At 40.0% G+C, this 23,063-nt stretch overlaps 1 protein-coding gene across 1 annotated transcript in view; it reads left to right on the top strand.

Annotated features, from left to right (window-relative positions):
* LOC125461541 (zinc finger protein 335) overlaps window positions 1–23,063 on the top strand; it is a 112,116-nt gene that overhangs the window by 79,257 nt on the left and 9,796 nt on the right. Inside the window, exons 30-38 of the mRNA XM_059652649.1 lie at window positions 738–962; window positions 9,063–9,144; window positions 10,102–10,196; window positions 11,279–11,556; window positions 13,254–13,377; window positions 16,119–16,316; window positions 16,846–16,988; window positions 19,500–19,615; window positions 22,779–22,876. Coding sequence (XP_059508632.1) covers window positions 738–962; window positions 9,063–9,144; window positions 10,102–10,196; window positions 11,279–11,556; window positions 13,254–13,377; window positions 16,119–16,316; window positions 16,846–16,988; window positions 19,500–19,615; window positions 22,779–22,876 — 1,359 coding nt within the window. The remainder of the gene's footprint in view (window positions 1–737; window positions 963–9,062; window positions 9,145–10,101; window positions 10,197–11,278; window positions 11,557–13,253; window positions 13,378–16,118; window positions 16,317–16,845; window positions 16,989–19,499; window positions 19,616–22,778; window positions 22,877–23,063) is intronic.

Below are 23,063 nucleotides of genomic sequence, written 5' to 3'. Positions count from 1 at the left end.
ATAGTTTAAGTCTGTGGTTTAATAAGGTATTTTCCACTTAGGGATGACTGAGTCTACAAGGTTATTGCAACTGAGAGCTGTATGTATTTGCTAACTTTTTTAAAGTGGTTAATCTTGAATAGTGTACAATCTAACTTGAAAATTTAAATATATAGAGTTGTTGCACCTTAACTGCTTGTGAATGGCTGTTTTTGGGAAAATTTGAGTGTTTGCTGTGGTTATGAAAAATAGTTTTACATTATTTAATTGTAAAAGATTTACCTGGATATTTTTGACTGTAATGAGAAATGGTTAAAAATCACCCTAGTTACTGAGTAAATATTTAAAAAAAAAAATTGAAAGGAGCATTTTGATGTGGTACAGCAGTAATGGAGGCCAGATTGAATTGGAGAAGGTGATGTGAAGTTGTCTGATTTGTATATGGATTAGTCAAAAAGGGTGGTTGGTAAAGGATTAACAGTAAATTATGCACTCAAATGTAAGTCTTTTTAAATTGAAAAGACTATTCTGTAATAATCCTTTTATGTTCTGTGCAGTTACTGCTGTGTGTACATTAATGGGATTTGCAGTTTATTATTATTATTAATGAAATTATAGTCTTATCAACAAATCACATTCCTGAACATTATTTTTGATTGGTATATTTTCCACCATTTTGAATAGAGTTGGTCTAACAGTCTGAATAATTTTCTTTTTTGGGAAGGAATTAGTATTAAATGTATGTTCTTATAGGTGAGAAGCCATTCTCATGTGACCTCTGCCACTTTAACACCAAACACAAGAAGAACTTGCGGCTGCATGTTCAGTGTCGCCATCAGGAGTATTATGAAGACTGGGCAAAGATCCATCCTGAAGAGCCGCCACGCAGACGTCGTCCGTTCTTCACTCTGCAGCAAATTGAAGAGTTGAAACAACAGCATGAGCAGATGCAGTCTACACAGGAAAGCATACGAGATACCATTGTGAGTGCATTGGTGTGGGATTGTTTCCAATAATCTCTTTGTGGAACTTTCCAGATCTCTTTCTGTTCTTTGCCAACATTTCTCTACTGTAATTTTGAACGATGTAAATATAACTGGCTCCAGACATCTAACTTAAAACCTTATGACCAAATAAATTTTGCCTGAAGCCCCATTCTACTTGAAAACTTGTGTTGATTCATATTGTCAATTCTTGCTGAAAAATAACATTATTCACATAAAGATGAAAAACCATGTCTCCTCCCATCCCAATTCAAAATTATGTATCATCATGGCTGTAACAATTATTCCTTTTCAATGGATACTGCTGAAGATACTAAATGTTTGTTTGGTTATGTTCATCCTCCCCGGCCCCATAGGCAACAAATTAGACAAAATATCTTCTTCAGTGTTTCTGTGAATGCAGTTTACAAGAGAGCGTGCAGCTTTTTTTAAAGAGAATAATATTGCAAAGACACCTATGTTTTCCTCTTGAATTTGGGGGTAGTATTTGCTATTTGCTTCCAAATGTTTCTTTTCACTGTCTGTACATTTCACCAGTGTCTGAAGTAATCAAATTTAAAGTTCCTATTTACTGTAATACATTGTGTCTGTAGCCCCAGTTAGAATACTGTGCATAGTTTACTGAGTGATAATGGGAACTGCAGATGCTGGAGAATCCAAGATAATAAAATGTGAGGCTGGATGAACACAGCAGGCCAAGCAGCATCTCGGGAGCACAAAAGCTGACGTTTCGGGCCTAGACCCTTCATCAGAGAGGGGGATGGGGTGAGGGTTCTGGAATAAAAGGGAGAGGGGTGGAGGCGGACCGAAGATGGAGAGAAAAGAAGATAGGTAGGGAGGGGATAGGTCAGTCCAGGGAAGACGGACAGGTCAAGGAGGTGGGATGAGGTTAGTAGGTAGGAGATGGGGGTGCGGCTTGGGGTGGGAGGAAGGGATGGGTGGGAGGAAGAACAGGTTAGGGAGGCAGAGACAGGTTGAACTGGTTTTGGGATGCAGTGGGTGGAGGGGAAGAGCTGGGCTGGTTGTGTGGTGCAGTAGGGGGAGGGGACGAACTGGGCTGGTTGTGGCCTCCTGCAGTGCGACAACGATGCCACCCGAAGGTTGCAGGAACAGCAACTCATATTCCGCCTGGGAACCCTGCAGCCTAATGGTATCAATGTGGACTTCTTGAGCTTCAAAATCTCCCCTTCCCCACTGCATCACAAAACCAGCCCAGTTCGTCCCCTCCCCCCCACTGCACCACACAACCAGCCCAGCTCTTCCCCTCCACCCACTGCATCCCAAAACCAGTCCAACCTGTCTCTGCCTCCCTAACCTGTTCTTCCTCCCACCCCAAGCCGCACCCCCATCTCCTACCTACTAACCTCATCCCACCTCCTTGACCTGTCCGTCTTCCCTGTACTGACCTATCCCCTCCCTACCTCCCCACCTATACTCTCTCCACCTATCTTCTTTTCTCTCCATCTTCGGTCCGCCTCCCCCTCTCTCCCTATTTATTCCAGAACCGTCACCCCATCCCCCTCTCTGATGAAGGGTCTAGGCCCGAAACGTCAGCTTTTGTGCTCCTGAGATGCTGCTTGGCCTGCTGTGTTCATCCAGCCTCACATTTTATTATCATAGTTTACTGAGTTTGGTTTATATCAAATTTAGAATTTTGTTCAATAAGATATTCCTTCTTTTCTCAATTGTTTTTAAAACTACATCATTCTGGAGTTCACATAACCAATTACCAATTGCCATTCTTCATAACCCTTTCAAATGTAAAGTAGTTACAGATTGGGTATGCAAAAACTTTGACAATCTACAATCCACTTGTATATAAGAGAAGGAATTGCAAGAACCCTTCCAGAAAGATTTGCATTATTTGTAGCTATGTGTGAAGTGCCTGATGACTAGAGGGTGGCTAATGTTGTACCTTCATTTAAGAAAGGTTATAAGGAGAAACCGAGGAGCTGTAGACCTGGGAGTCCTACTTCGGTTGTGGGTAAATTTATTGGAGGTGATTACAAAAGATAGTATTTATGGACGTTCAGAGTGGCAAAAATTGATTAGCATGGTTTTGTGCGAGGGGGGGGAAAAAGTGTTTCTCCCAAACTTGATTAGGACTTTTGAGGAAGTTATCAAAAATATTAAGAGCAGAGCAGTAGACTTAGTTTATTTGGACTTCAGCGAAGTCTTTGACAAGATTCTGCATGGTAGACTAATTCTCAAAGTTAGGTCACGTGGGATTTGCCATTGCATACATATTTGGCATAACAGCAGGACACAGACTGGTGGTGGAGAGTGCTTTCCAGCCTGAAGGCCTGTCATCAGCAGTGTTACATAGGGAATAGTTCCAGGTCTTAAATTGTTTGTCTTTTATATAAATGATTTGGATGTGGATGTGAATATGGAAAGCATGGTTAGTAAGTTTGCAAGCAACACCAAAGTTGTGGCCTATTCGACAGTGCAGAAGGTTTTCTAAGATGACAGAAGGATCTTGATCAAATGGGTCAATGGGCTGAAAAATGGCAGATGGAATTCAATCTGGATAAATGTAAGATATTGCATTTTGGTACAACAAACGAGGGTAAGGTTTTCTACAGTTAAGGGTAGGGCCTTGGGTAGTGTTGTAGAACAGATGGACCAAGAGGTTCAAATGCATAATTCTTTTCAAATTTACATTACGTTTGGATAGGGTGATTAAAAGGGTATTTGACATGTTTGCCTTCATTGCTCAGTTCTTTTGAGTATAGAAGTTGTGACATCTTGCTGAGGATGAACAGGACACTGGTGAAATCTTTTCCAGAATATTGTGTCCAGTTCTGGTCGCCCAGTTATAGGAAGGATATTATTAATCTGGAGGGGGCTTAGAAAATATTTACCAGGATTCTGCTGGGTATGGTAGGTCTGAGTGATAAAGAAAAGCTAGATAGGCTGGGACTTTTTTTCACTAGAGTATGGAGGTTGAGTGGTCCCCTTGGAAGTTTATAAAATGAGAGGTATAGATAGAGTTAATAGCCCCTAAGATGGGGATTTCAAAATTAGGGGACACATTTTTAAGGTGAGTGGTGGGAGATTTTAAAAGGATGTGAGAGGCTTTTTTTTAATGCAGTGGGTGGTTTGCATGTGTAATGAACTTCGTGAGGAAGTTGCAATTGGCGCATTTTGGGACTAGTTCAGTTTGGGATAATGTTTGGCATGGACTGTTAGACTGAACAGTCTGCTTCCATGCCCCATGATTCTATGTTGAATCAGAATACCTACAGTGCAGATAGAGGCCATTTGACCCATCAAGTTTGCACTGACCCTCCAAAGAGCATCCCACCCAGACTCAGCCCCCTAACCTGTTCCTGTACCCTGCATTTCCTATGGATAATCCACCTAGCCTGTGCATCCTTGGACGCTATGGACAATTTAGCACGGCCAGTCCACCTAACCTGCACATCTTTGGACTGAGGGAGGAAACCAGAGCACCCGGAGTGAAACCCACACAGATACTGGGAGAATGAGTAAACTCGACATAGGCCAATTCCAGCTTTGATTGTCTGGTGCTGTGGGGTAGAAGTGCTGATCACTAAACCACTGTGTTTAATGTTGTCCCATTGCTTAACATTGCGCGTTAAAAGATTTGCTAACTTTATTTACTGCTGTTGTACAGTGCAACTATCCACTAGTACCTGAAATCCCTTTTTTTTTTGGCTTTTACCCCTTGAGACATTGCCTCCTATTTAACCACATTAAATTACGTCAGTTCTGCCCATTTTCCCATTTCACCTATGCATTTTTTTTGCCTATGATGATCAATCTGATTTTTATGAACTCTAAAATCACCCTCTGACCAGAATGATCATTTTACAGTATTTACATTTTATAAATTTACATTCACCATTTTCTCATTTTGACAAACCACTGCTGTTCATTAAGATACAAAAATATATACTAAATTTTCTTACCCTTGTCCTTCCATTTAAGCGATACCTCCATTTTTGTTTCAGCAGGCTGAGACTTCCAGGTGGGACACTGCAAGGCTTGAGTGGGTGATACAGCAGTATATAGTACAATATATATCAATGATTTAGAGTTGGGGACCAAATGTAATATTTCTGGTCATTTTTGACATGGAGCTAGATGGCACTATCTGTTTTGATGATCATGATTTGGATAGCCTCCATGTTTAAGCAGGAACATGACAGATTGAATATAAGTAAGACAGTCAGATGTGTGGAGTATTTCTTGAATGGTAAGAGATTAGAAACGTACAAGGGGACCTGGGTCTTCAATCAATCAGCCATGCAGGATTGACTTGTAGGTACAGCAGGCAACTAGGAAGATTAATGATATGCTGGTCTTTGTTTAAGAGAATTTGAGTACAGGAACAGTGAAGTCTTCTATTGTATGGAACCTTGGTCAGACAGCACCTTGAGTACTTGCAGTTTTGCTGCCCCTTTTATCTTTGAAAGGATACTGTTGACATAGAGGGACAAAAGTTCACCAGACGTGTTCCTACAATCCCAGCAAGGCCCTGTAAAGAAATATTGGGCAAACTGGACTTGTATTCTTTTGAGTTTTGAATAAAGGGATACGATTGTTGAAACCTACAAAACGCATAAAGTAACAGTTAACGATATATACACGTAAGATATTTTCTATGGCTAAGAAGTCTGGAAGAAGGAGACACATTTCAAAACCGCAGGCAGGCCACTTGGGTCCAAAATGTACATTAATTCCATGTTGTGAATCATTGGAATTCCCTACTTCTGCGTACTCTGGAAACTCAGTCTTTAAGTATGTTCAGAGTCGAAATTGACAGCTGTCTACACAACAACGACTTAAGGGATGTGGGGTAGAACACATTTGAGGTTTTTGACTAGCCATAGTTGTGTTTTGGTTGAAAGAGTAGGCCCAATGGGCTGAATGGCCTCCGTCTGTTTGTATTCCTTAGCTTTTCTGGAGTTTTCACTTGTTATTAATGCTTTAAGTTTCTCATTTGTTTTAAATTCCCCTCCATTTCATTTACTTTTATCTATCTTGGCTCATAACTAGCTTGTTGTTTCCTTTAACCTATAAAGCTCTGAGCTATCCATAGATTTATATGTGAATGATGTTACAAATTCTTCATCTCTTCAACAAACTTGTTACTCATATCTGTTTTTTATTTGAAGTCCTTTTTTTGCCAGAGAGCAGTGGTAACATTACATTCTTGATTAATTCTTAAATTTTCCACTTAAATCCTAATTCCCCTTTTAATTTTTTTTAAAAAACTGGCTCCACTTCATGATTTTAATCCTGTGAACCTCATCCATCTGTCAATGACAAGAAAAGCTGTCATATTCTAATGCTGTAATTCAGTAGATTGCAGTTTATGAAAGTTAACAAGAGGATGATAATGAATTTAATGCAGGAATTCATTGAGTGTTAATTGTTTAGAATCTAACCTTCATTTTTGACTTGCTGTATTGTGTGCACAATACAGCAATTGTGTGAAAAGCAACATGATCCAGCAGGTGACTTGGGGGGTGGGGTGCGGGGAAGAAGTGATGTGGCGCACACAGCATTATTCTTGAGATTCAGTGTTATCTCTTGTCAACAGACTGTCAGAGAGAAATGTATAATCCTCAGCATATATTTACATTGTAATGTCAAACTTTCCCTAGCAATCTCTCGGAAAAAAGCCTTTCTTTACTCTCCATCTTCGGTCCGCCTCCCCCTCTCTCCCTATTTATTCCGGTTCCCTCCCCCCATCCCCCTCTCTGATGAAGGGTCTAGGCCCGAAACGTCAGCTTTTGTGCTCCTGAGATGCTGCTTGGCCTGCTGTGTTCATCCAGCCTCACATTTTATTATCTTGGAATCTCCAGCATCTGCAGTCCCCATTATCTCTGATACTATTTTAACCTCACTGCGAAGCCTCTTCCAGGGATGCCTAACCTGAAGAAGTTACCCTCCTCCCTCCGGACCAACCTCAGGGAATCTCTCTCCCATTGCAACTCCACCTATCTTCTTTACTCTCCATCTTCGGTCCGCCTCCCCCTCTCTCCCTATTTATTCCAGTTCCCTCCCCCCATCCCCCTCTCTGATGAAGGGTCTAGGCCCGAAACGTCAGCTTTTGTGCTCCTGAGATGCTGCTTGGCCTGCTGTGTTCATCCAGCCTCACATTTTATTATTTACTTTCTAATTCAGTTGGTCGTTTTTGAGGATTGACCTTGCAAGCTTGCATCTACTTTCTAAAGTCAATGTGTTCTGAAATGGTATTTCTCCAATTTTATTTCTTGTTGCTTTAATATCGGGAATAGCGTTGGATAACGAAACTAATTATTGTTCGTGATAGTAGGAACTGCAGATTCTGGAGAATCAGATAACAAGGTGTAGAGCTGGACGAACACAGCTTCATAGGAAGGCTGACATTTTGGACCTAGACCCTTCATCAGATGCCCCTTCTGATTAAAGGGTTTAGGCCCAAAATATCAGCCTTCCCGCACCTATGATGCTGCTTAGCCTGCTGTGTTCGTCCAGCTCTACACCTTGTTAACACTAATTATTCTTAGTCTTCATTTATAAAACTCATTTATTATACAAAATTTCCTTTCCCCTTTTCATCTCCTGTCTTTTCCATCCCATCTTCAAACAGCATTATCTTGTCATGTTTTTATTGATATGCAGCGATGTTTCCTAATCGTGTTCACTGCTTATTGCCAAGTTCACTTCTTTCTTTTCAGTTACCATTTGTGGTATCTTGCTGTGTACTAATTTGGTTTGTTTATCCATAAACATAACAATGCATGGAAATAAATCTATTGATCTCTGAAACATACACAATAGGAGCAGAAATAGACCATTTAGCCCCTCTAGCCTGTTCAACTATTCAATAGGTCATATTTTATGCTTTGAATTGTAAGTTACTGTTTACCACTGATAATCGTAGATTCCTTTGCCAAGCAAGAATCTATCTACCTCTAATCATATTAAATGCCCTTCGCCCACTGCCTTCTGTAAAATGGGAATTTGGGAACTTCCCAAGTACCTGTTATACACGTTAAATTTTTCCTACTCTTCCTGTATGTGTCAGTGGTAGCATCTATTCTAAAATAAGTGGTTTTATATAAAAGTTGGTCTGTTTTCTCCATCAACATCCGTACAGTATCCCCAAATAGTGAAGTTTTAATCTGGCAATTTACTGAGAGCTTTAGGGTCACAATAAATCAATGTTACAGTCAAGTCATATGCAAAATAGCAAGTGTTTGAATATCATATGTGAGCCAACTCCATCTTCTAAATCTCCAGACTCTCTCTCTCTCTCATCCCAAGAAACCTAAACCATTTGTGACTAGAGATAATAGGAACTGCAGATGCTGGAGAATCCGAGATAACAACGTGTCGAGCTGGATGAACACAGCAGACCAAGCAGCATCGTAGGAGCAGGAAAGCTGACGTTTCTGGCCTAGATCCTTCAACAGAAATGGGGGCGCAGAAGAGGGTTCTGAAATAAATAGGGAGAGACGGGGAGGCGGATCGAAGATGGGTGGAGAGGAGACTGACAATTTAAAGAGGCGGGGATGGAGCCAGTAAAGGTGAGCGTAGGGAGGGGATAGGTCAGTCAGGGAGGACGGGCAGGTCAAGGAGGTGGGATGAGGTTAGTGGGTAGGAAGTTGAGGTGTGGCTTGAGGTGGGAGGAGGGCTTAGGCCACATCCCATTCCCTGCCTACACTAATGCCATCCCGCCCCCTCGACCTGTCTGTCCTCCCTGGACTGACCTATCCCCTGTTAACCTCCCCATCTACACTCACCTCCTCTTTTATTGGCTCCATCCCTGATTCTCTTTTAACCTGTCTGTCTCCTCTCCACCTATCCTCTCCTCTATCCATCTTCAATCCGCCTCCCCCCTCTCCCTATTTATTTCAGAACCCTTTTTCCCCCCTCCTCCATTTCTGATGAAGGGTCTAGGCCCCGAAACATCAGCTTTCCTGCTCCTAAGATGCAGCTTGGCCTGCTGTGTTCATCCAGCTGTACGCCGTTCGGGACTAGATTCAGTTCCCTTGCTGTAATTATTTTCCTCAAGGTTATAGAAAATTCATATCTCAAATTTTGTTTTTATATTGTTAGATACCCTTGACCTACCAGACTATTCCAACATCGATGGTCAACCAGGATTCTTTAGGAACTGCCACAATCATTTATGAACAGGGTACGTGACTGCTTGTTGCATTTTTTAAACTGTAGTAACTAATCTATTTTTTATTTTCTTAGTCTGCGATCCTTCCAATATAAAGAACTGTCCCTAAAATTTACACAGAATTTAGATTGGTGTAGTCTCTTCCAATGCAAAATTGGCAAGAAGCTTCTCTGTCAGATTGAGATAAAAACTGTCACCGAGCCTAAGAAGATGATGGCTTTTAAGGAGCGCCTGAAAAGAGAAGAGACTGAGATAGGGAGTGAATTTCTGAACTTCTGGGCCATGATGACTGATTTTTGCATACCTGTGAATAGCAGAATGAAGGAAGATGCTGATGAGGAGGTTTGGGTTAGTTTATTTTTTGTGGGATGGGGCACAGAAGACCAAAGCTGGAGGAATTCAGAGCTCTTTGAAAGTTAGAGATGAGAAGGGGTGAGGTCATTGATGCAATCTGATCCAAAGATGAGGATTTTAATCCGCAGAAGTCAGCAGGTATGATGGCAAGGTTGAATCACTGAAACAGGACTGAGGATGTTCAGTGCCAGATTGAAAAAAAGTATCATGTATTTTGCATGAGATCAAGATTATGGAGCCTACAAATGGTAGGCTGACCGGGAGAGCATTTTCTTGAAAACAAATTTCCCAAACAGACAGCGATTTTGATGCACAAGTACACTTGTTGAGCCTTCTCTTTTGAAGATTGTGTACTTCTGCTCTGATGTTGGGAATATCAAGCACATTCAAAATTGAATTAACAACACTTAGCAGTTGTATTTCTTGATCCTTCTGAATTTGCATGGAAATCTATTGTCATATTGTGTGGCAGATAAGTCTCAGCCTCTAATTCAATGTCTGATAAATGTCTAATCTCAGTCTTTGCATTTGGGGGAGAAAAAGATGTATTGAGAATGTTCTCATTTCATTCTGTTTTCAGTATGATGAATAAATATGCAATCTTCTGCTCGTCAGGTACAAGCGAGTCCTCTGAGATCACAGCACAAAGTGCTCTAGACCTCCTGCTGAATATGAGTACGCCGAGGGAGCTGGTTACAAACTCATTACAGGTGCCAAACTTTGAAATAACTTGCAAACTTTAAACAATTCACGTGTTGTAGAAAAGTGCATATTTTCCTCAGTTGAGTTTTTGGGAGATTATGCAGTCATTCAAGCTATGAATGCTCGTGTGGGCTGTGCAAAGGACACCCAAGGAATTTTATTGGCACTCTTACCAGCTGAAAATCTGCCCATCAAGAACTGTAACTTCCTGCCAGAGTTTTGCTATATCTGGTTATATGCTGAGATGTGACACAAAGGATGTTGTTTCTTGGCACTTTCCAGCTGCTTCTACTTCGGCCAATACAATGCTTTCTTTTGAGTTTTTTTGGGGTATCTTGTTTTTGTTCTTGGATATTCTTTTACAATTTGAACTGATCTACACCTTCAGTTGCATGGCCTCTAAATAATACAATTCTATTCTGACAGTTTAGAGTTAATCATCTTATCAAAGAAGTTGTAACTTTATGTAAAAATGTTAAGGCCCTGGGGATGGCCATGAGGCAGCAGCAGGACAGAAGCAGTATGTGTCCATGGCTTCAAGGAATCAGCTTTGGTGGAAATTGAAGGCCTATTGCAACTACTTGCGGATGGGTTCTTTTGGCTGCACTGTCTCTAATTTACAGTGCAATCCCTTAATTTTGTGTTTAAACTTTATCTACTTCACTGCCAACCTGTTGCTCAGGCAGTGTATAATTCTGTAGTACTGATACTTCCCATGTTTTGTTGGTAATAAGTGATGATGGAAATTGTCATTAGCAGGTAACCAAACACCGGGTGTCCCCACGGTGGTCAGATTTGAGCCCTCTTTGTAAAAATGTCTGTTCCTGGCGTAAATATTTTCCTCCAAAATGAGATCTGTGCTGTTCTTCAAACTAATTACACCAGAGTATGGGGAGTATCTATAATACATGTCCTGAGAGCACCCATATGTTACTGTATTGATTTCTGCTTGCATTTAATTAAAGATTAATATTGGACCCAAAATATTGTATCACTGGTGAAATATAGGATAAAAGATGTGAGGCAACACTTGAGTACAATTGGTTGTCGTAATTTTTGGTTGTCACACGTTTGTTATCCTCCTACTCAGGTAGCTGTACTGAAATCAGACAGTACAGTCCAAGAACAGACCTCTCAGGAACCTCAAAACCGTGAAGAAGAGCAATTGACCATGTCACCCCAACACAAAATTGTCACATTGCACGTGGGAGAACATGGTGAGACTGTGGTCCAGGAAATGTACGAAACAACAACCATAGAGAGCTCTGGAATTCCACAGGTCACCATCAACCCTTACACCAATGGGACAGAATACAATGTTGTCACACCAGGAAGTGAGGAAATGCAACATGCCGCCACAGTTTACAGGTAACATGAAAGTAAACAGTGCTAATAAGAAATCATCTGTTTTTTGTTTTCACAAGAAGAATTGTTTTTTAGAGCTGAAATTTCAAGTGCTCCGGATACTTTTTTAGTCACCTTTCTGAACTTGCCCTGTCATCTTTACCATTCTGTGTGGATATCTTTACAAGTCTCTCTCTATACTTGCACCTTCTGTAGAATTTCCTTTAAGTTTGTTTTGCCTCCCCACTTTCTTTCAACCAAACATATATCACATCACATCTGTGTTCTATAATAAATGTCATCCAACACAAATCTGTTAGTTACACCAATCTGTTTCTGCCCTCCTGCAATCTGTCATGATTCTCCTCAAAGTTCCTATTGCTTCCCAGTTTTGTCATCTGATTTTGAAATGATGCTGTGCACACCCAAGTCCAAGTCCTTTAATATATACCAAGTAAAGCAATGGTCCTAGTAGAGACTCCTTAGGTCCCCTGCTATAAAACATCCTCCAGTCTGAAATACAGTTGTTCACTGTGTTCCTTAACACTCCCACCCAACTTTGTATCCGTGCTGCCACTGCCTCTGTAATTTCTGTAGGCTTTAACTTTGCTTCAAGCCCATTCAGTGGCACTTTACCAAATGCCTTTTGGAAGTACATAGTACCACATCCACTGTAATAGCCTACTTTATTCTGTTAACTCATCAAAAAGTTGAACCGATTTTAGTTCAAGATTGTTCAGTACAGAAGAAGGATCTCGACCCGAAAAGTCAGCCTTCCTGCTCCTCTGATGCTGCTTGGCCTGCTGTGTTCATCCAGCTGTACACCTTGTTATCTTACATTCTCCAGCATCTGCAGTTCCTACTATCTCTATTCAGCATGTATCTTCCCTTTTTAACAGTTCATTTTAGAATTATTTGTATCCAGTCTTTAATGATTCATGGCTTGCTCATTTAGGTCAAGGAAGAGGAGGATTTCTGTTGAGGGTAGTGAATTTGTGGAATTCTTTACTGCAGTAGGCTGCTGAGGCTGGATTGTTAAGTATATTCAATGTGGAGATAAACAATTTTTAATCAAAGGGAAGGTAGGGAAAGGTATGTAAGTTGAGGATGGTCGGATCAGCCATGATCTCATGGAATGGCACATCTGTCTCAATGGACTGAGTTGACCTACTTCTGCTCCTATTTTTTTTTCTTTATGGTCAAAACCTGCAATACCAGAATGTGTTGTTTTCTCTTCAACTCTATTCAGAGCTTTCTTTTGTTTTGAACGTTGCCATTTCGTTATAATTGCTGGGGATTTCATTGAGAAACAATATCATTTATTGATGATTTTGGATTTTGAATTGCTAACTAAATAACTGAGTTTCCAAATCCAACCAGGAAACATGGCTTGAATGATAAGCATATGTTTTATTTTTTCACACTTGCACTATATGCATGGATTGGAATGTATGTGTGGAGATCCTATGGCAAATTTAGACCTTTTTTATATATTTTTTAAAAAGTTACACATCAAATAATAAACAATTGTTGAATCTGCTGATTTGTTTTCTTGTTTCAGTATTGTGCTTCTCATCACATTAAAAATTGGATAGTGTGATATACTAGTCTCAACCATTGCCCTGAATATTATCATGATGGCAAGACTGTGATGCATTTCCTGGAGTTATCAGTGTAAATTTGTGACACTGCTTATGTGTACTTTTGTTTTCCCTTCTCAGTGGCTCAGATGGCAGTGGTGAAGTTGCTCACACTGTGGTAGTCAGTGGTGATGAGTTAAAACAGCATCATGGTCACTTCATAATGACGACCAACATGCAGGGGAATCAGTTTCAACAGATTGAGGTATGTGATCCAGCATTCTCCATTCCATGTGGTTTTCTCCTCATTGTCTTAAAGTGTGCATCACCAATTAATGGCAGCAGAATAATGTTACTCGACTACAAATCCAGAAAACATTTTGACAATATGAATTTAGTTTTATTAAAAATAAGCTAGAAACCAGTTGATAACAGTAAAAATTACCTCAAGCCGTTTAATTTCATTTAAAAGTCAACTATTTCACTAATGTCCTTTTAGAGAAAGATAAGCTGCTGTCTTTCTCACTTGGACCATGAGCGTGCTTGATCTTTTGAAGTGTTGTAACAAGCATCCAGCTATGTTAAATCTCCACAAAGAGCAGCATCTGAATTGCAGTGGTTCAACAAAAATTCCCACCATTTCACCAGTGCCTCATTCCGAGAATAAAACTTTGAAAATCCCACAAATAGCTTGATACACTGATTAGTATCCAACTTCCCTTTCAACTTTAGCTGAAGTGGCTCCTATAGATGATGGTAATGAATAGCAAAGGATCATAATCAGAGTGCTGCAATATTGAAATGCAGATTATATTTGTCTCTAATTTACCCTGTCAGTGAGTGCACATTGAGTCCACAGTTGTTAAATTTAGATTTTGGTTTAGGTGCAGAATACTGAAGTATTCAGCCATTAAGCCAGAATCTATCTTTCTCTATGTGACTTGTATTTGATAGAATGAACAAAAATCATGTCTCCACATATATTTCTTGTATTCCAATCTTGCACTTGGAAGTATTGTACAAAAATCTTAACTTACTCACATCCAATAACCCAAAATAGTACTGTTAATGGAAGTCACAAAATACAACAGCAGTTTCTCCGAGAGGAACTAACATTTACAAGCATCTGCCAGTCTAAGGAAACTTCTTTCAGCAACGGAAAATATCTACTCAGTGACCTCAAAGTCACTGGAAGGTTCCTTGGCCCCAGTGGCACTGCACTGTGCATACCTGAAAGACAAAGCAGGATGAAACTGGTTCCATGGTCTCAACAGACAGCTTTCCTTGAAGACATTGCTTTCAAAATTAGAAAGGGGCTCAGAAGCTCTCCTCCATTTTCAGCTCATGTTACAACATGTTGCCAGTACAATACAACATATCATTTGACTTAGCATGAGCAGCTCCATCAGAGAGATCCATTACTCTTACTATACAAAACACTGTGTCACCCAAGGACAAATTATTCCATCATTATAAAGTGTTGATTTGACGGATTGAATTCATCCTTCAAACGATAATACATTCCATGCCTGACGCAATTTAGATGTATTGTCATCGATGGACTCTGGACTCTGGCACAATCCATTTTTGCTTCCAGTTTGCTATGTAATGCTGAAAGCGTTTAGTTTGAAGTTTGAAAGAATTCTCTACAACTTTGCTGCAAATCTAGATCAGGTTAAACCATTCTTGATCCCTATTGCCCTACGCATACCAGCAAACATAAGACGTAAAAAAGGCCAGTGAAGGGTCTAGGCCCGAAACGTCAGCTTTTGTGCTCCTGAGATGCTGCTGGGCCTGCTGTGTTCATCCAGCCTCACATTTTATTATCCAGCGAATTATCTGTTGGGATATTGACTTGTAGTTCAAGTCTCATATTATCATGAAACTAAGGTTACTTGGCTCATGAGTAGGTTTGGTGGTGATGGCCCTGGGCAAATAACCAACTGCAACCTATTATTTGGGGATATGTGAAGATAACATAGAACATGTTATAGGCCATAGGCCATTTGGCCCTCTGTGCTGACCTGTCATACCGATCTGAAGCCCATCTAACCTACACTATTCCATGTACGTCCATATGCTTGTCCAGTGACGACTAAAATGTACTAAAAGTTGGCGAATCTACTACTGTTGCAGGCAAAGCGTTCCATACCCTTACTACTGAGTAAAGAAACTACCTCTGACATCTGTCCTATATCTTTCACCCCTCAATTTAAAGCTATGCACCCTCGTGCTCGCCGTCACCATCCTAGGAAAAAGGCTCTCCCTATCCACCCTATCTAACCCTTTGATTATCTTATATGTCTCAACTAAATCACCTCTCAACTTTCATCTCTCTAATGAAAACAGCCTCAAGTCCCTCAGCCTTTCCTTGTAAGACCTTCCCTCCGTACCAGGCAACATCCTAGTAAATCTCCTCTGCACCCTTTCCAAAGCTACCACATCCTCCTTATAATGCGGTGACCAGAACTGTACGCAATGCTCCAAGTGCGGCCGCACCAGAGTTTTGTACAGCTGCAGCATACCCTCTTGGTTCCAGAACTCGATCCCTCTGTTAATAAAAGCTAAAACACTGTATGCCTTCTTAACAACCCTGTCAACCTGGGTGGCAACCTTCAAGGATCTGTGTACATGGACACCGAGATCTCTCTGCTCATCTACACTACCAAGAATCTTACCATTAGCCCAGTACTTTGCATTCTTGTTAACCTATTGAATACGAACAAACTTGAAGGGTGTGTTTTATTTCTATCTTATTTAGAAAAATAATTCTGGATGTTTTTATCAAAACGTCAGTTTTATTTTGTGACAGCAGAGATCTGCAGCATTGGGATATTTTATTCTCGTGCTTCACCCTTGCAGACATGCTGTTTGTATTTTGGGGGTGACTTCATTGTGTCAGCACTTTGGACCACCATAGGAAGTAGTCTAGAACCACCCAACTTGGGTTCTGTCCCCTTTTAGAGGGAAAGTTAAAGATTTGCATTTCCTTTTTCAATTTCCCAGTTTACTGGTGACATCACATCTCCACAAGTTGATTCAAACCTGCAGTCGTCTTCAATGAAGAAGTTTTCCTGTAAAATATGTACTGCCTCATTCCATGGTCGAGCAGAGATGGAGAGTCATAAGAGAGCACATGCAGGAGAGCAGGGGTTCAAGTGTCTTGATTGTAATTTTGCAGCCAGTACCTGGCCGGAAGTCAGAGTAAGTATTGTTTTCCAATTCCCTTATCTAGACCTTTTTTATTTTTCAGTAACCAAGCATCAAGAATGAGTTCATTTAACAGTCAGCTGAAAATTGATCAGGACTTGGCTATTTTTACTTTTCACTTAATTTGCGAGTTCCTCAGATTTTCACTAATTCAAATTTGGATCCCTTTCAATGTGATATGAGCTCAGAATTGTGCCTCAGCATGTTTGGCATACCCCTAGCTGTAAACATCTTTTTCTTTTCAATCATAGATGCTTCATATGAGGCTTAATGGTAATGCTGTGCACTGGTGCACAAATGCGCATAAGATGTAAGACAGACCCTATGTTTTTCACACTTATCTTTTGCTCCCTCCAATTAAAACCACCCTGCACATTTTGTGATCTTGGAATGTTCTGATCAAGGCTTAATAGAAGTACAATGCGTGTTCTTGAGTAACTTTGGGGTGTGCTTCTATAATAGCATTAACTGATTTTGTTGTGATCAAGTTCTTTGCTAATGTGGGAATCTGTCTTGCCTTCAGAACCATATGCTTCAACATTCTAACCTGAGACCTCACAAATGTAACCAGTGTAGTTTTGCATCCAAGAATAAGAAAGATCTTCGTCGGCATCTGCTAACGCACACAAATGAGAAGCCTTTTTCTTGTGATATTTGTGGACAGAGGTAAATCGTTCATCCACTGGGGCTTCGCAGAATTGTCATATATTTTAATCTGCTTATGCTGAGACCCTACCTCCTTTCCTTCCCTCTCCTGTTTTCCGAATGTATAGTGACCAGCGATCAAATATGTGCTTCTCTCAAACTTGTGTCTTAATTTGTAATTTCTTAGTTAAGCAGTTTTTTATTTTAACCCTCATTTTGCGTAGTTTTTATTTGAAAAATGGCAGGCTTTCTTGAAAAGTTGTTGTATCCCTGTCATTTGCTGTCCAAAATTCAAAAGGTCTAAACCTCGAGGGTTGTGCCACATGAGGTGGCTAGTTTGGGTTGAGAACTGAAGTTGACTTAGTGGCTTACCAGACTAAGACATATTCTACATTGTACCACGTATTCAAGCAAGACAAAACTACATGGACATTACTGTTTGGAACTTGGTTATACTTGTGATCATTCTCCACAGCTGTAGTTATTCCTACACCAGTTCTATTTCCATAACCCTTTATTTCCCTTTCCTTTTAATTATTAATCCCTGTTGACTCATTCATTCTAGCTTCAGTCGGCATCTGTTGCAGTCTATTGTACAGTTGTACTTGTTTTTAAAGACATTTTTCATGCTCTTTAAGAGAATAAACACCTTATCAGCCCAACTGGTCCATTTGGCATGTTTCTATTTTGTAAACTTTTTTTTTGTAATCTCATCTCTTTTTCTCCCTGAATTCCTAGGTGTTCCATCACTTAAGTCTGACTTTTATATCTTCTGTCCCCTCTTCATAATTTTAAGCTATTAACGTACAAATTTATTATTTAATTTCCAAGTTTTCTAATTAAGGTTTTTATTTCCTTTATTGGCATTTCTTTGAACAGGGCAACATTCTCATGAATATGTGATGTATCCTTGTAATTGTCTTGACACCTTCCTACAATGTGGATCCCAAGCTGCACAGTACTCAAATTGTGATGTCGCTTGTGTTTTATACAAATTTCATGCAACTTTTACCTCATCGAGTCTTCTATCATGATACAAACTACTTTATTATTTACACTGTGGCTTGTTTTTCCGTTGCATCAACTTTATATATCCTGCTGTCCCTCTGCTCCAGTTCACATCTTTTGTCGTGACATCTTTTTACCCTTTTACTTCAAATCCTCCCTGAGTTCTCCACTTGTACTGTACTCAGTGGAGTTTAGAAGGATAAGGGAGGATCTCATTGAAATTTACAGAAAAAAATAAGAGGCCTGGATACAGTGCACATGGAGAAGATGTTTCCACTGGCAGGAGACACTGGAACTTGGGGGCACAGCCTCAGTAGAAGGGATGACATTTTAGACCTCAGAGGAGGAATTTCTTCTGCCAGAGGGGTGCTGAATCTGTGGAATTCATTGTTGCGGCAGGCTGTGGATGCCAGGACATTGTCTTAAATACACTCGGAGAGGTTTTGAATAGTTAGGGGATCAAAGGCTTTTAGGAGAAGGCAGATGAATGTGGATAACAAACATATATCAGCTCTGATCGAATGGTTGTGCAGACTTGATAGGCTAAATGGCCTAATTCTGCTCCTTTATTCTGTGGTGTTGTCTTCTGAAAGTATGTCACAATGAGACAACTCAAGGTTATCCTTCTTTCAAAGTGTCATTGATATTCATAAAAACCTTTCTTGTTCAATAATTTCTATCTTGGGGAAAGAAAACTCCTATTTGTACCTTATGTGGCCTACACATGGTTCCATACCCACAGCAATGTGGTTGACTATAAAATGCCCTCTGAAATGGTCCAAGAAGCCATGCTGAAGTGCAGTTAGGAAAGGGTAACAAATGCTTATTTTTTTCCAGCAGCAGCCACGTCATTTCAGAGTAAGGCGGGGAGGAAGCTGGGGTTGGGTGGGCAAGTAGATTCGTTTCCACATACCAACTGTTCAGTTCGCAATCAGCCTTCCCGATTGTCCTCTCCTGTGTATGACTTTGGAAGCAATCTGGTGATTACCAGCCTTGTGTTCTTTCATTAAATATGTGATCCAATGTTTTAAACTCATTCTGCAAGACCTCAAAGTGATATCTCTGTGAACTTGACTCTTAGCAGTTCTTCCTGTGCTTCTTGGAGTTTTCCCACTTTTGTCTCACGATGTCCTTCATCATGATACTAAATTTGAAATCCATCTGGTCATCTAGATCACTCAGCATTTTCCCCCATTCAACCTAAACCACCAGCCGTTACTGGTTGGTAATGTCACTTGTGATACTGTACCAAAATAAAAAATTATTTGATCCATATCTCGTAAACCTAAGCAGTAGGAGTTGATTATTAAACCACAACATTTTTTTTTTGAAAAAGCTTTGACTTGCCAATCTTAAATTGAAACCTGTCCTTTTACACAGCAATGCTGAGTAAAGTAATCAAATCTAGCTTGTACAATGGGAAAACTTTGTTAAATTGATGTTGTATAACTCAATGTGTCTTCAGTTTAACAGTATTCAGTGAAACAATTTTTCAAAAATTTCCATTCTTTTTAAACAATAAAGGTTTAATCGAAATGGCCATCTGAAGTTTCACATTGAACGATTGCACAGCTCTGACTCTCAGCAGAAGCAGCCTCGACAGCAACATGTCATTCTGAACAGTGATGACGAAGCGATTGGTAAGTTCGGTTTGGTCCAGACTTTCTCCTCTCCAGGGACTAGTTTATGCAACTGTTGGTTTTTTCTGGTTTTTTTTTGCTTATATATTTAAATGTTGATAAATCGACTCAGAGCTCAAAGATGAGGCTGAAACACTGACACAAAAGAAACAGGATCTCATCATTGTCAAGTTATTTGTGGAACCTTAATTTGCGCAAATTCATTGCTGTGTTTCTTTAATTACAAAAGCAGTTGCATTTCAAAAGTATTTGTTTTGCTGTAAAGTGCTTTGGGATGCCCTGAAATTGCTGAGGCTGCTATTTAAATGCAAGCCATCTTGAACTTTAGACTAACTATTAGACTCAACAGTGAGTCTGCACCATCTTGTTGCCTGTGATGTGGCTGTCACACACTCAAATGTGTAAATTGGGAGCAAAATTAGTCCATTCAGCATTTCAAGCATGCTCTGCTGTTTGATAAGATAATGACTGATCTTGATTGTGGCTTCTACTTTTCTCTTTACTGTTATTATATTGTTGATTCCCTCAATTTAATTAAGCCTTAAAATATTCAGTAACCTTGCCTCACTGCTTTCTGGAGAAGAGAATTCTACAGAACCAGACCCTCTGCAGGATAAGCATTCATGTCATCAGTGTATTACATTTTCAAACTGTCTCCTGGCTTTTGCCTTTCTTATAAAAGGAAACATCCTTTTGGCATCCATTCTGTCAAAACACCTCAGGATCGTTATATGTTCTAGCAAGATCACCATAAGGAGACCAAAGCTATACACGATGCTCTAGATGTTGTCTCACCAGTGCCCTGTACAAATATGGTAAATCCTGCCTGCTTATATATGGCACACTCCTTGTAATAAATAATAACATTCTATTTGCTCCCAAATCACTTGCTGTACTTGTGTACTTTATATACCTGGCTACCTAGAAATCTCTACATTTCAGTTCTTCAAACACTCTCAATTTAAATAAAATGCTATTTTCCTGTTCCTGCCAAAGTGGACAAGTTCACATTTTCCTATGCTGTACTGTCTGATTGAAATGAGCAAACTGTCTGTTACTGGCTGCAAAACAAAATTTCTTTTGCTTTTAGCCAAAATTTGATTTTGGCGTCTTTTGTTCGTAACTTCTTTGGGCTCTTTTTCAAGTGTCACACACTTAGGTCCTCAATTAACTGGGTTCGTGACAAGCATACACTTTATTGCCTCATTCTGTCTGGTAACTTAAAATGACACCAGTGGATTTTGCAATACTTTCTTTTAATCCTTTCTCACTCATGATGAATATTAATTTGATTGGACAACCCTTTTATTTTTCAAAAGAAATACTTACCCATTGCAAGGTGAAAGATATACAGTAGTAATATATTTTGCAATTCTTTTGAAAAGTTGGAATGCATTCTTGGTTGATGGTGAATGACAATAGATCAATAAAAATAAATGCATAACTGAAAGTATGCGGGTGGCTGTTGCCTATTCTTTCATGGCTTGATGTCCACTTCAGCCATGGAACTCTGGCTGAACGTTCTCAATCCACGTACCTTCATGCAGGTGGAGCAAGATATCCCGTGAGTTAGCCAAATTGGGATATAGGATTTACTTTTGCTTACTTTCCCTGCTGCTGTGCCTCATCATGTAGGCATTTGAACTTGAAGCATGACGGGCAGGTCAATGTCAGTCTTCAGACTGACAATCTTCTCCAAGTCATTCATATCAATGCTGCTAGGAGAATTGCGTTTGGAATATAGAAGCACTAATACTTTCAAACAATTATTTGTGTGTGAAGCTATATTTTCAATTAGAGATTGCGCTTGAAAACAGAAATTGTATGTCCTTTTTTATGGCCTGTTCTCTCTCGTTAAATAAGTTCAGTGCAACAATGTTACATCCATTACAGTCCAGTATTGTAAAATAGTTCTCTGCATCTTCCGTAAACCTGAAACAGAATAGTTTGATGCTAGCGTTCTCTTGGTTTTCTACCAGAGAAAATCTAAAGGGGGTTAAGTTGAAAAATAACTGTCTGGTTTCAGACAGGATACTACAGTGTCACAATGGCAGATACCAAGGAATGTTTAGCCTGCTCTGAATAAAGCTGTGCTGTTAATATTTTCTCAAAAGAGTAAACTAACCAATTACCTGCCATAATCTGCTGCAATGAGGATAAAATGGCATGAAAAGTTCCATAAATCTGTTAGCATCTAAATCTAGCTCAATGATTGCTATTGATGGATTCTCAGCTGAAACAGTCATTTCTGTGTGTTTACTACTTTCATCATTTTGTTCCCATGAGCTGTTTGACTTTTCCTCTTTTTGATGAAATGGGCTTTGACTGGCATTAATGTGACTCCAGATCCACAGCGATGCGGTTGACTATTAAGTCTGTTCAAGCCAACTGCATCGCTGTGGATCGGGAGTCACAATAAGTCCAAACCAGGTAGTGATAAATTTCCTTCCATAAAGGGTATTGGTGAACCAGATGAGTTTTTACAACAGTTATGACAGCTTCATGGCCGCCATCACAGGCTAAATTTCAATTCCATACTTGCTGAGGTTCAAATTTCACTGTGACAACTGGAGGAATCTATGTCCCAGAGCATTGACCTGAACACTTGCTTTACTAGACAAGTGACATGACCAGTATGACACTGACACTCCCAAAAACACACACTCCTAAGAAAAGAAGTTGAATTGCCCCTCTCCATAGTCTGTTCAGTAAGATCGTGGCTGATCTTCCATCTCAATTCGTTTCCAGAATGAGATTGCTTGGGATTTGTTTCCATAGGTTTGTTTGTGTACAGTGATTATCCCTAAGTTTGACTGTGGTTGACGTCACAACAAAATATCATCCTGTATTGACAGAATCATTTTTCAAGAGACCCTGAAGTCTTTGTTTTTCAGTAAACTGGAGGTATTCCTAATGTAGGGATGTTGAGGCCATTTTTAGAACTGCTGGATGAGTTATGGCTGACATCAGCCACCTTTATGCACAAAATTGAATGTGGTATTTTGTTGCATTATTTGACACAGCTATTCACTGTGCAAACTTGCAGAATCCTGCATGTTCCTTCCTGGATGTTCCTCTCAAATTTCTTCTTTCAATTTTGGAAGGACTAAAGCTAATTGAGTCCTGTGCTGACTGGAGAAAACTTTTTGTACCCACTGTGCAGCTCTGCAAACAGATGACACGGTTGTTTCACCAGACAGATTCCAGACTTTGGCCCCAGACCACATCATTGTAGCCCAGGAGCAGTCTATTTCTGACCAGGTAAGTGGCGTGTTGAGCTCAGCATCCTGAGGCTTAAGTGACTTGGCTGAAGTAAATTTTTGTCTCTTTTCAAGCTGCTTTTCAATTTCTCTTTTTATTTTTTCTAACAAGTTTTTGATGTAATTTGCTTCTCCATTGTACCCATTCTGTACCCTCCTCCCTCCTCCCCCCTCCCCCCTCCCCCCTC

The sequence above is a fragment of the Stegostoma tigrinum genome, chromosome 19, assembly GCF_030684315.1.
Source record: "Stegostoma tigrinum isolate sSteTig4 chromosome 19, sSteTig4.hap1, whole genome shotgun sequence".
Classification (NCBI taxonomy): Eukaryota; Metazoa; Chordata; class Chondrichthyes; order Orectolobiformes; family Stegostomatidae; genus Stegostoma; species Stegostoma tigrinum.
This window is presented reverse-complemented; position numbering and strand designations above follow the sequence as displayed.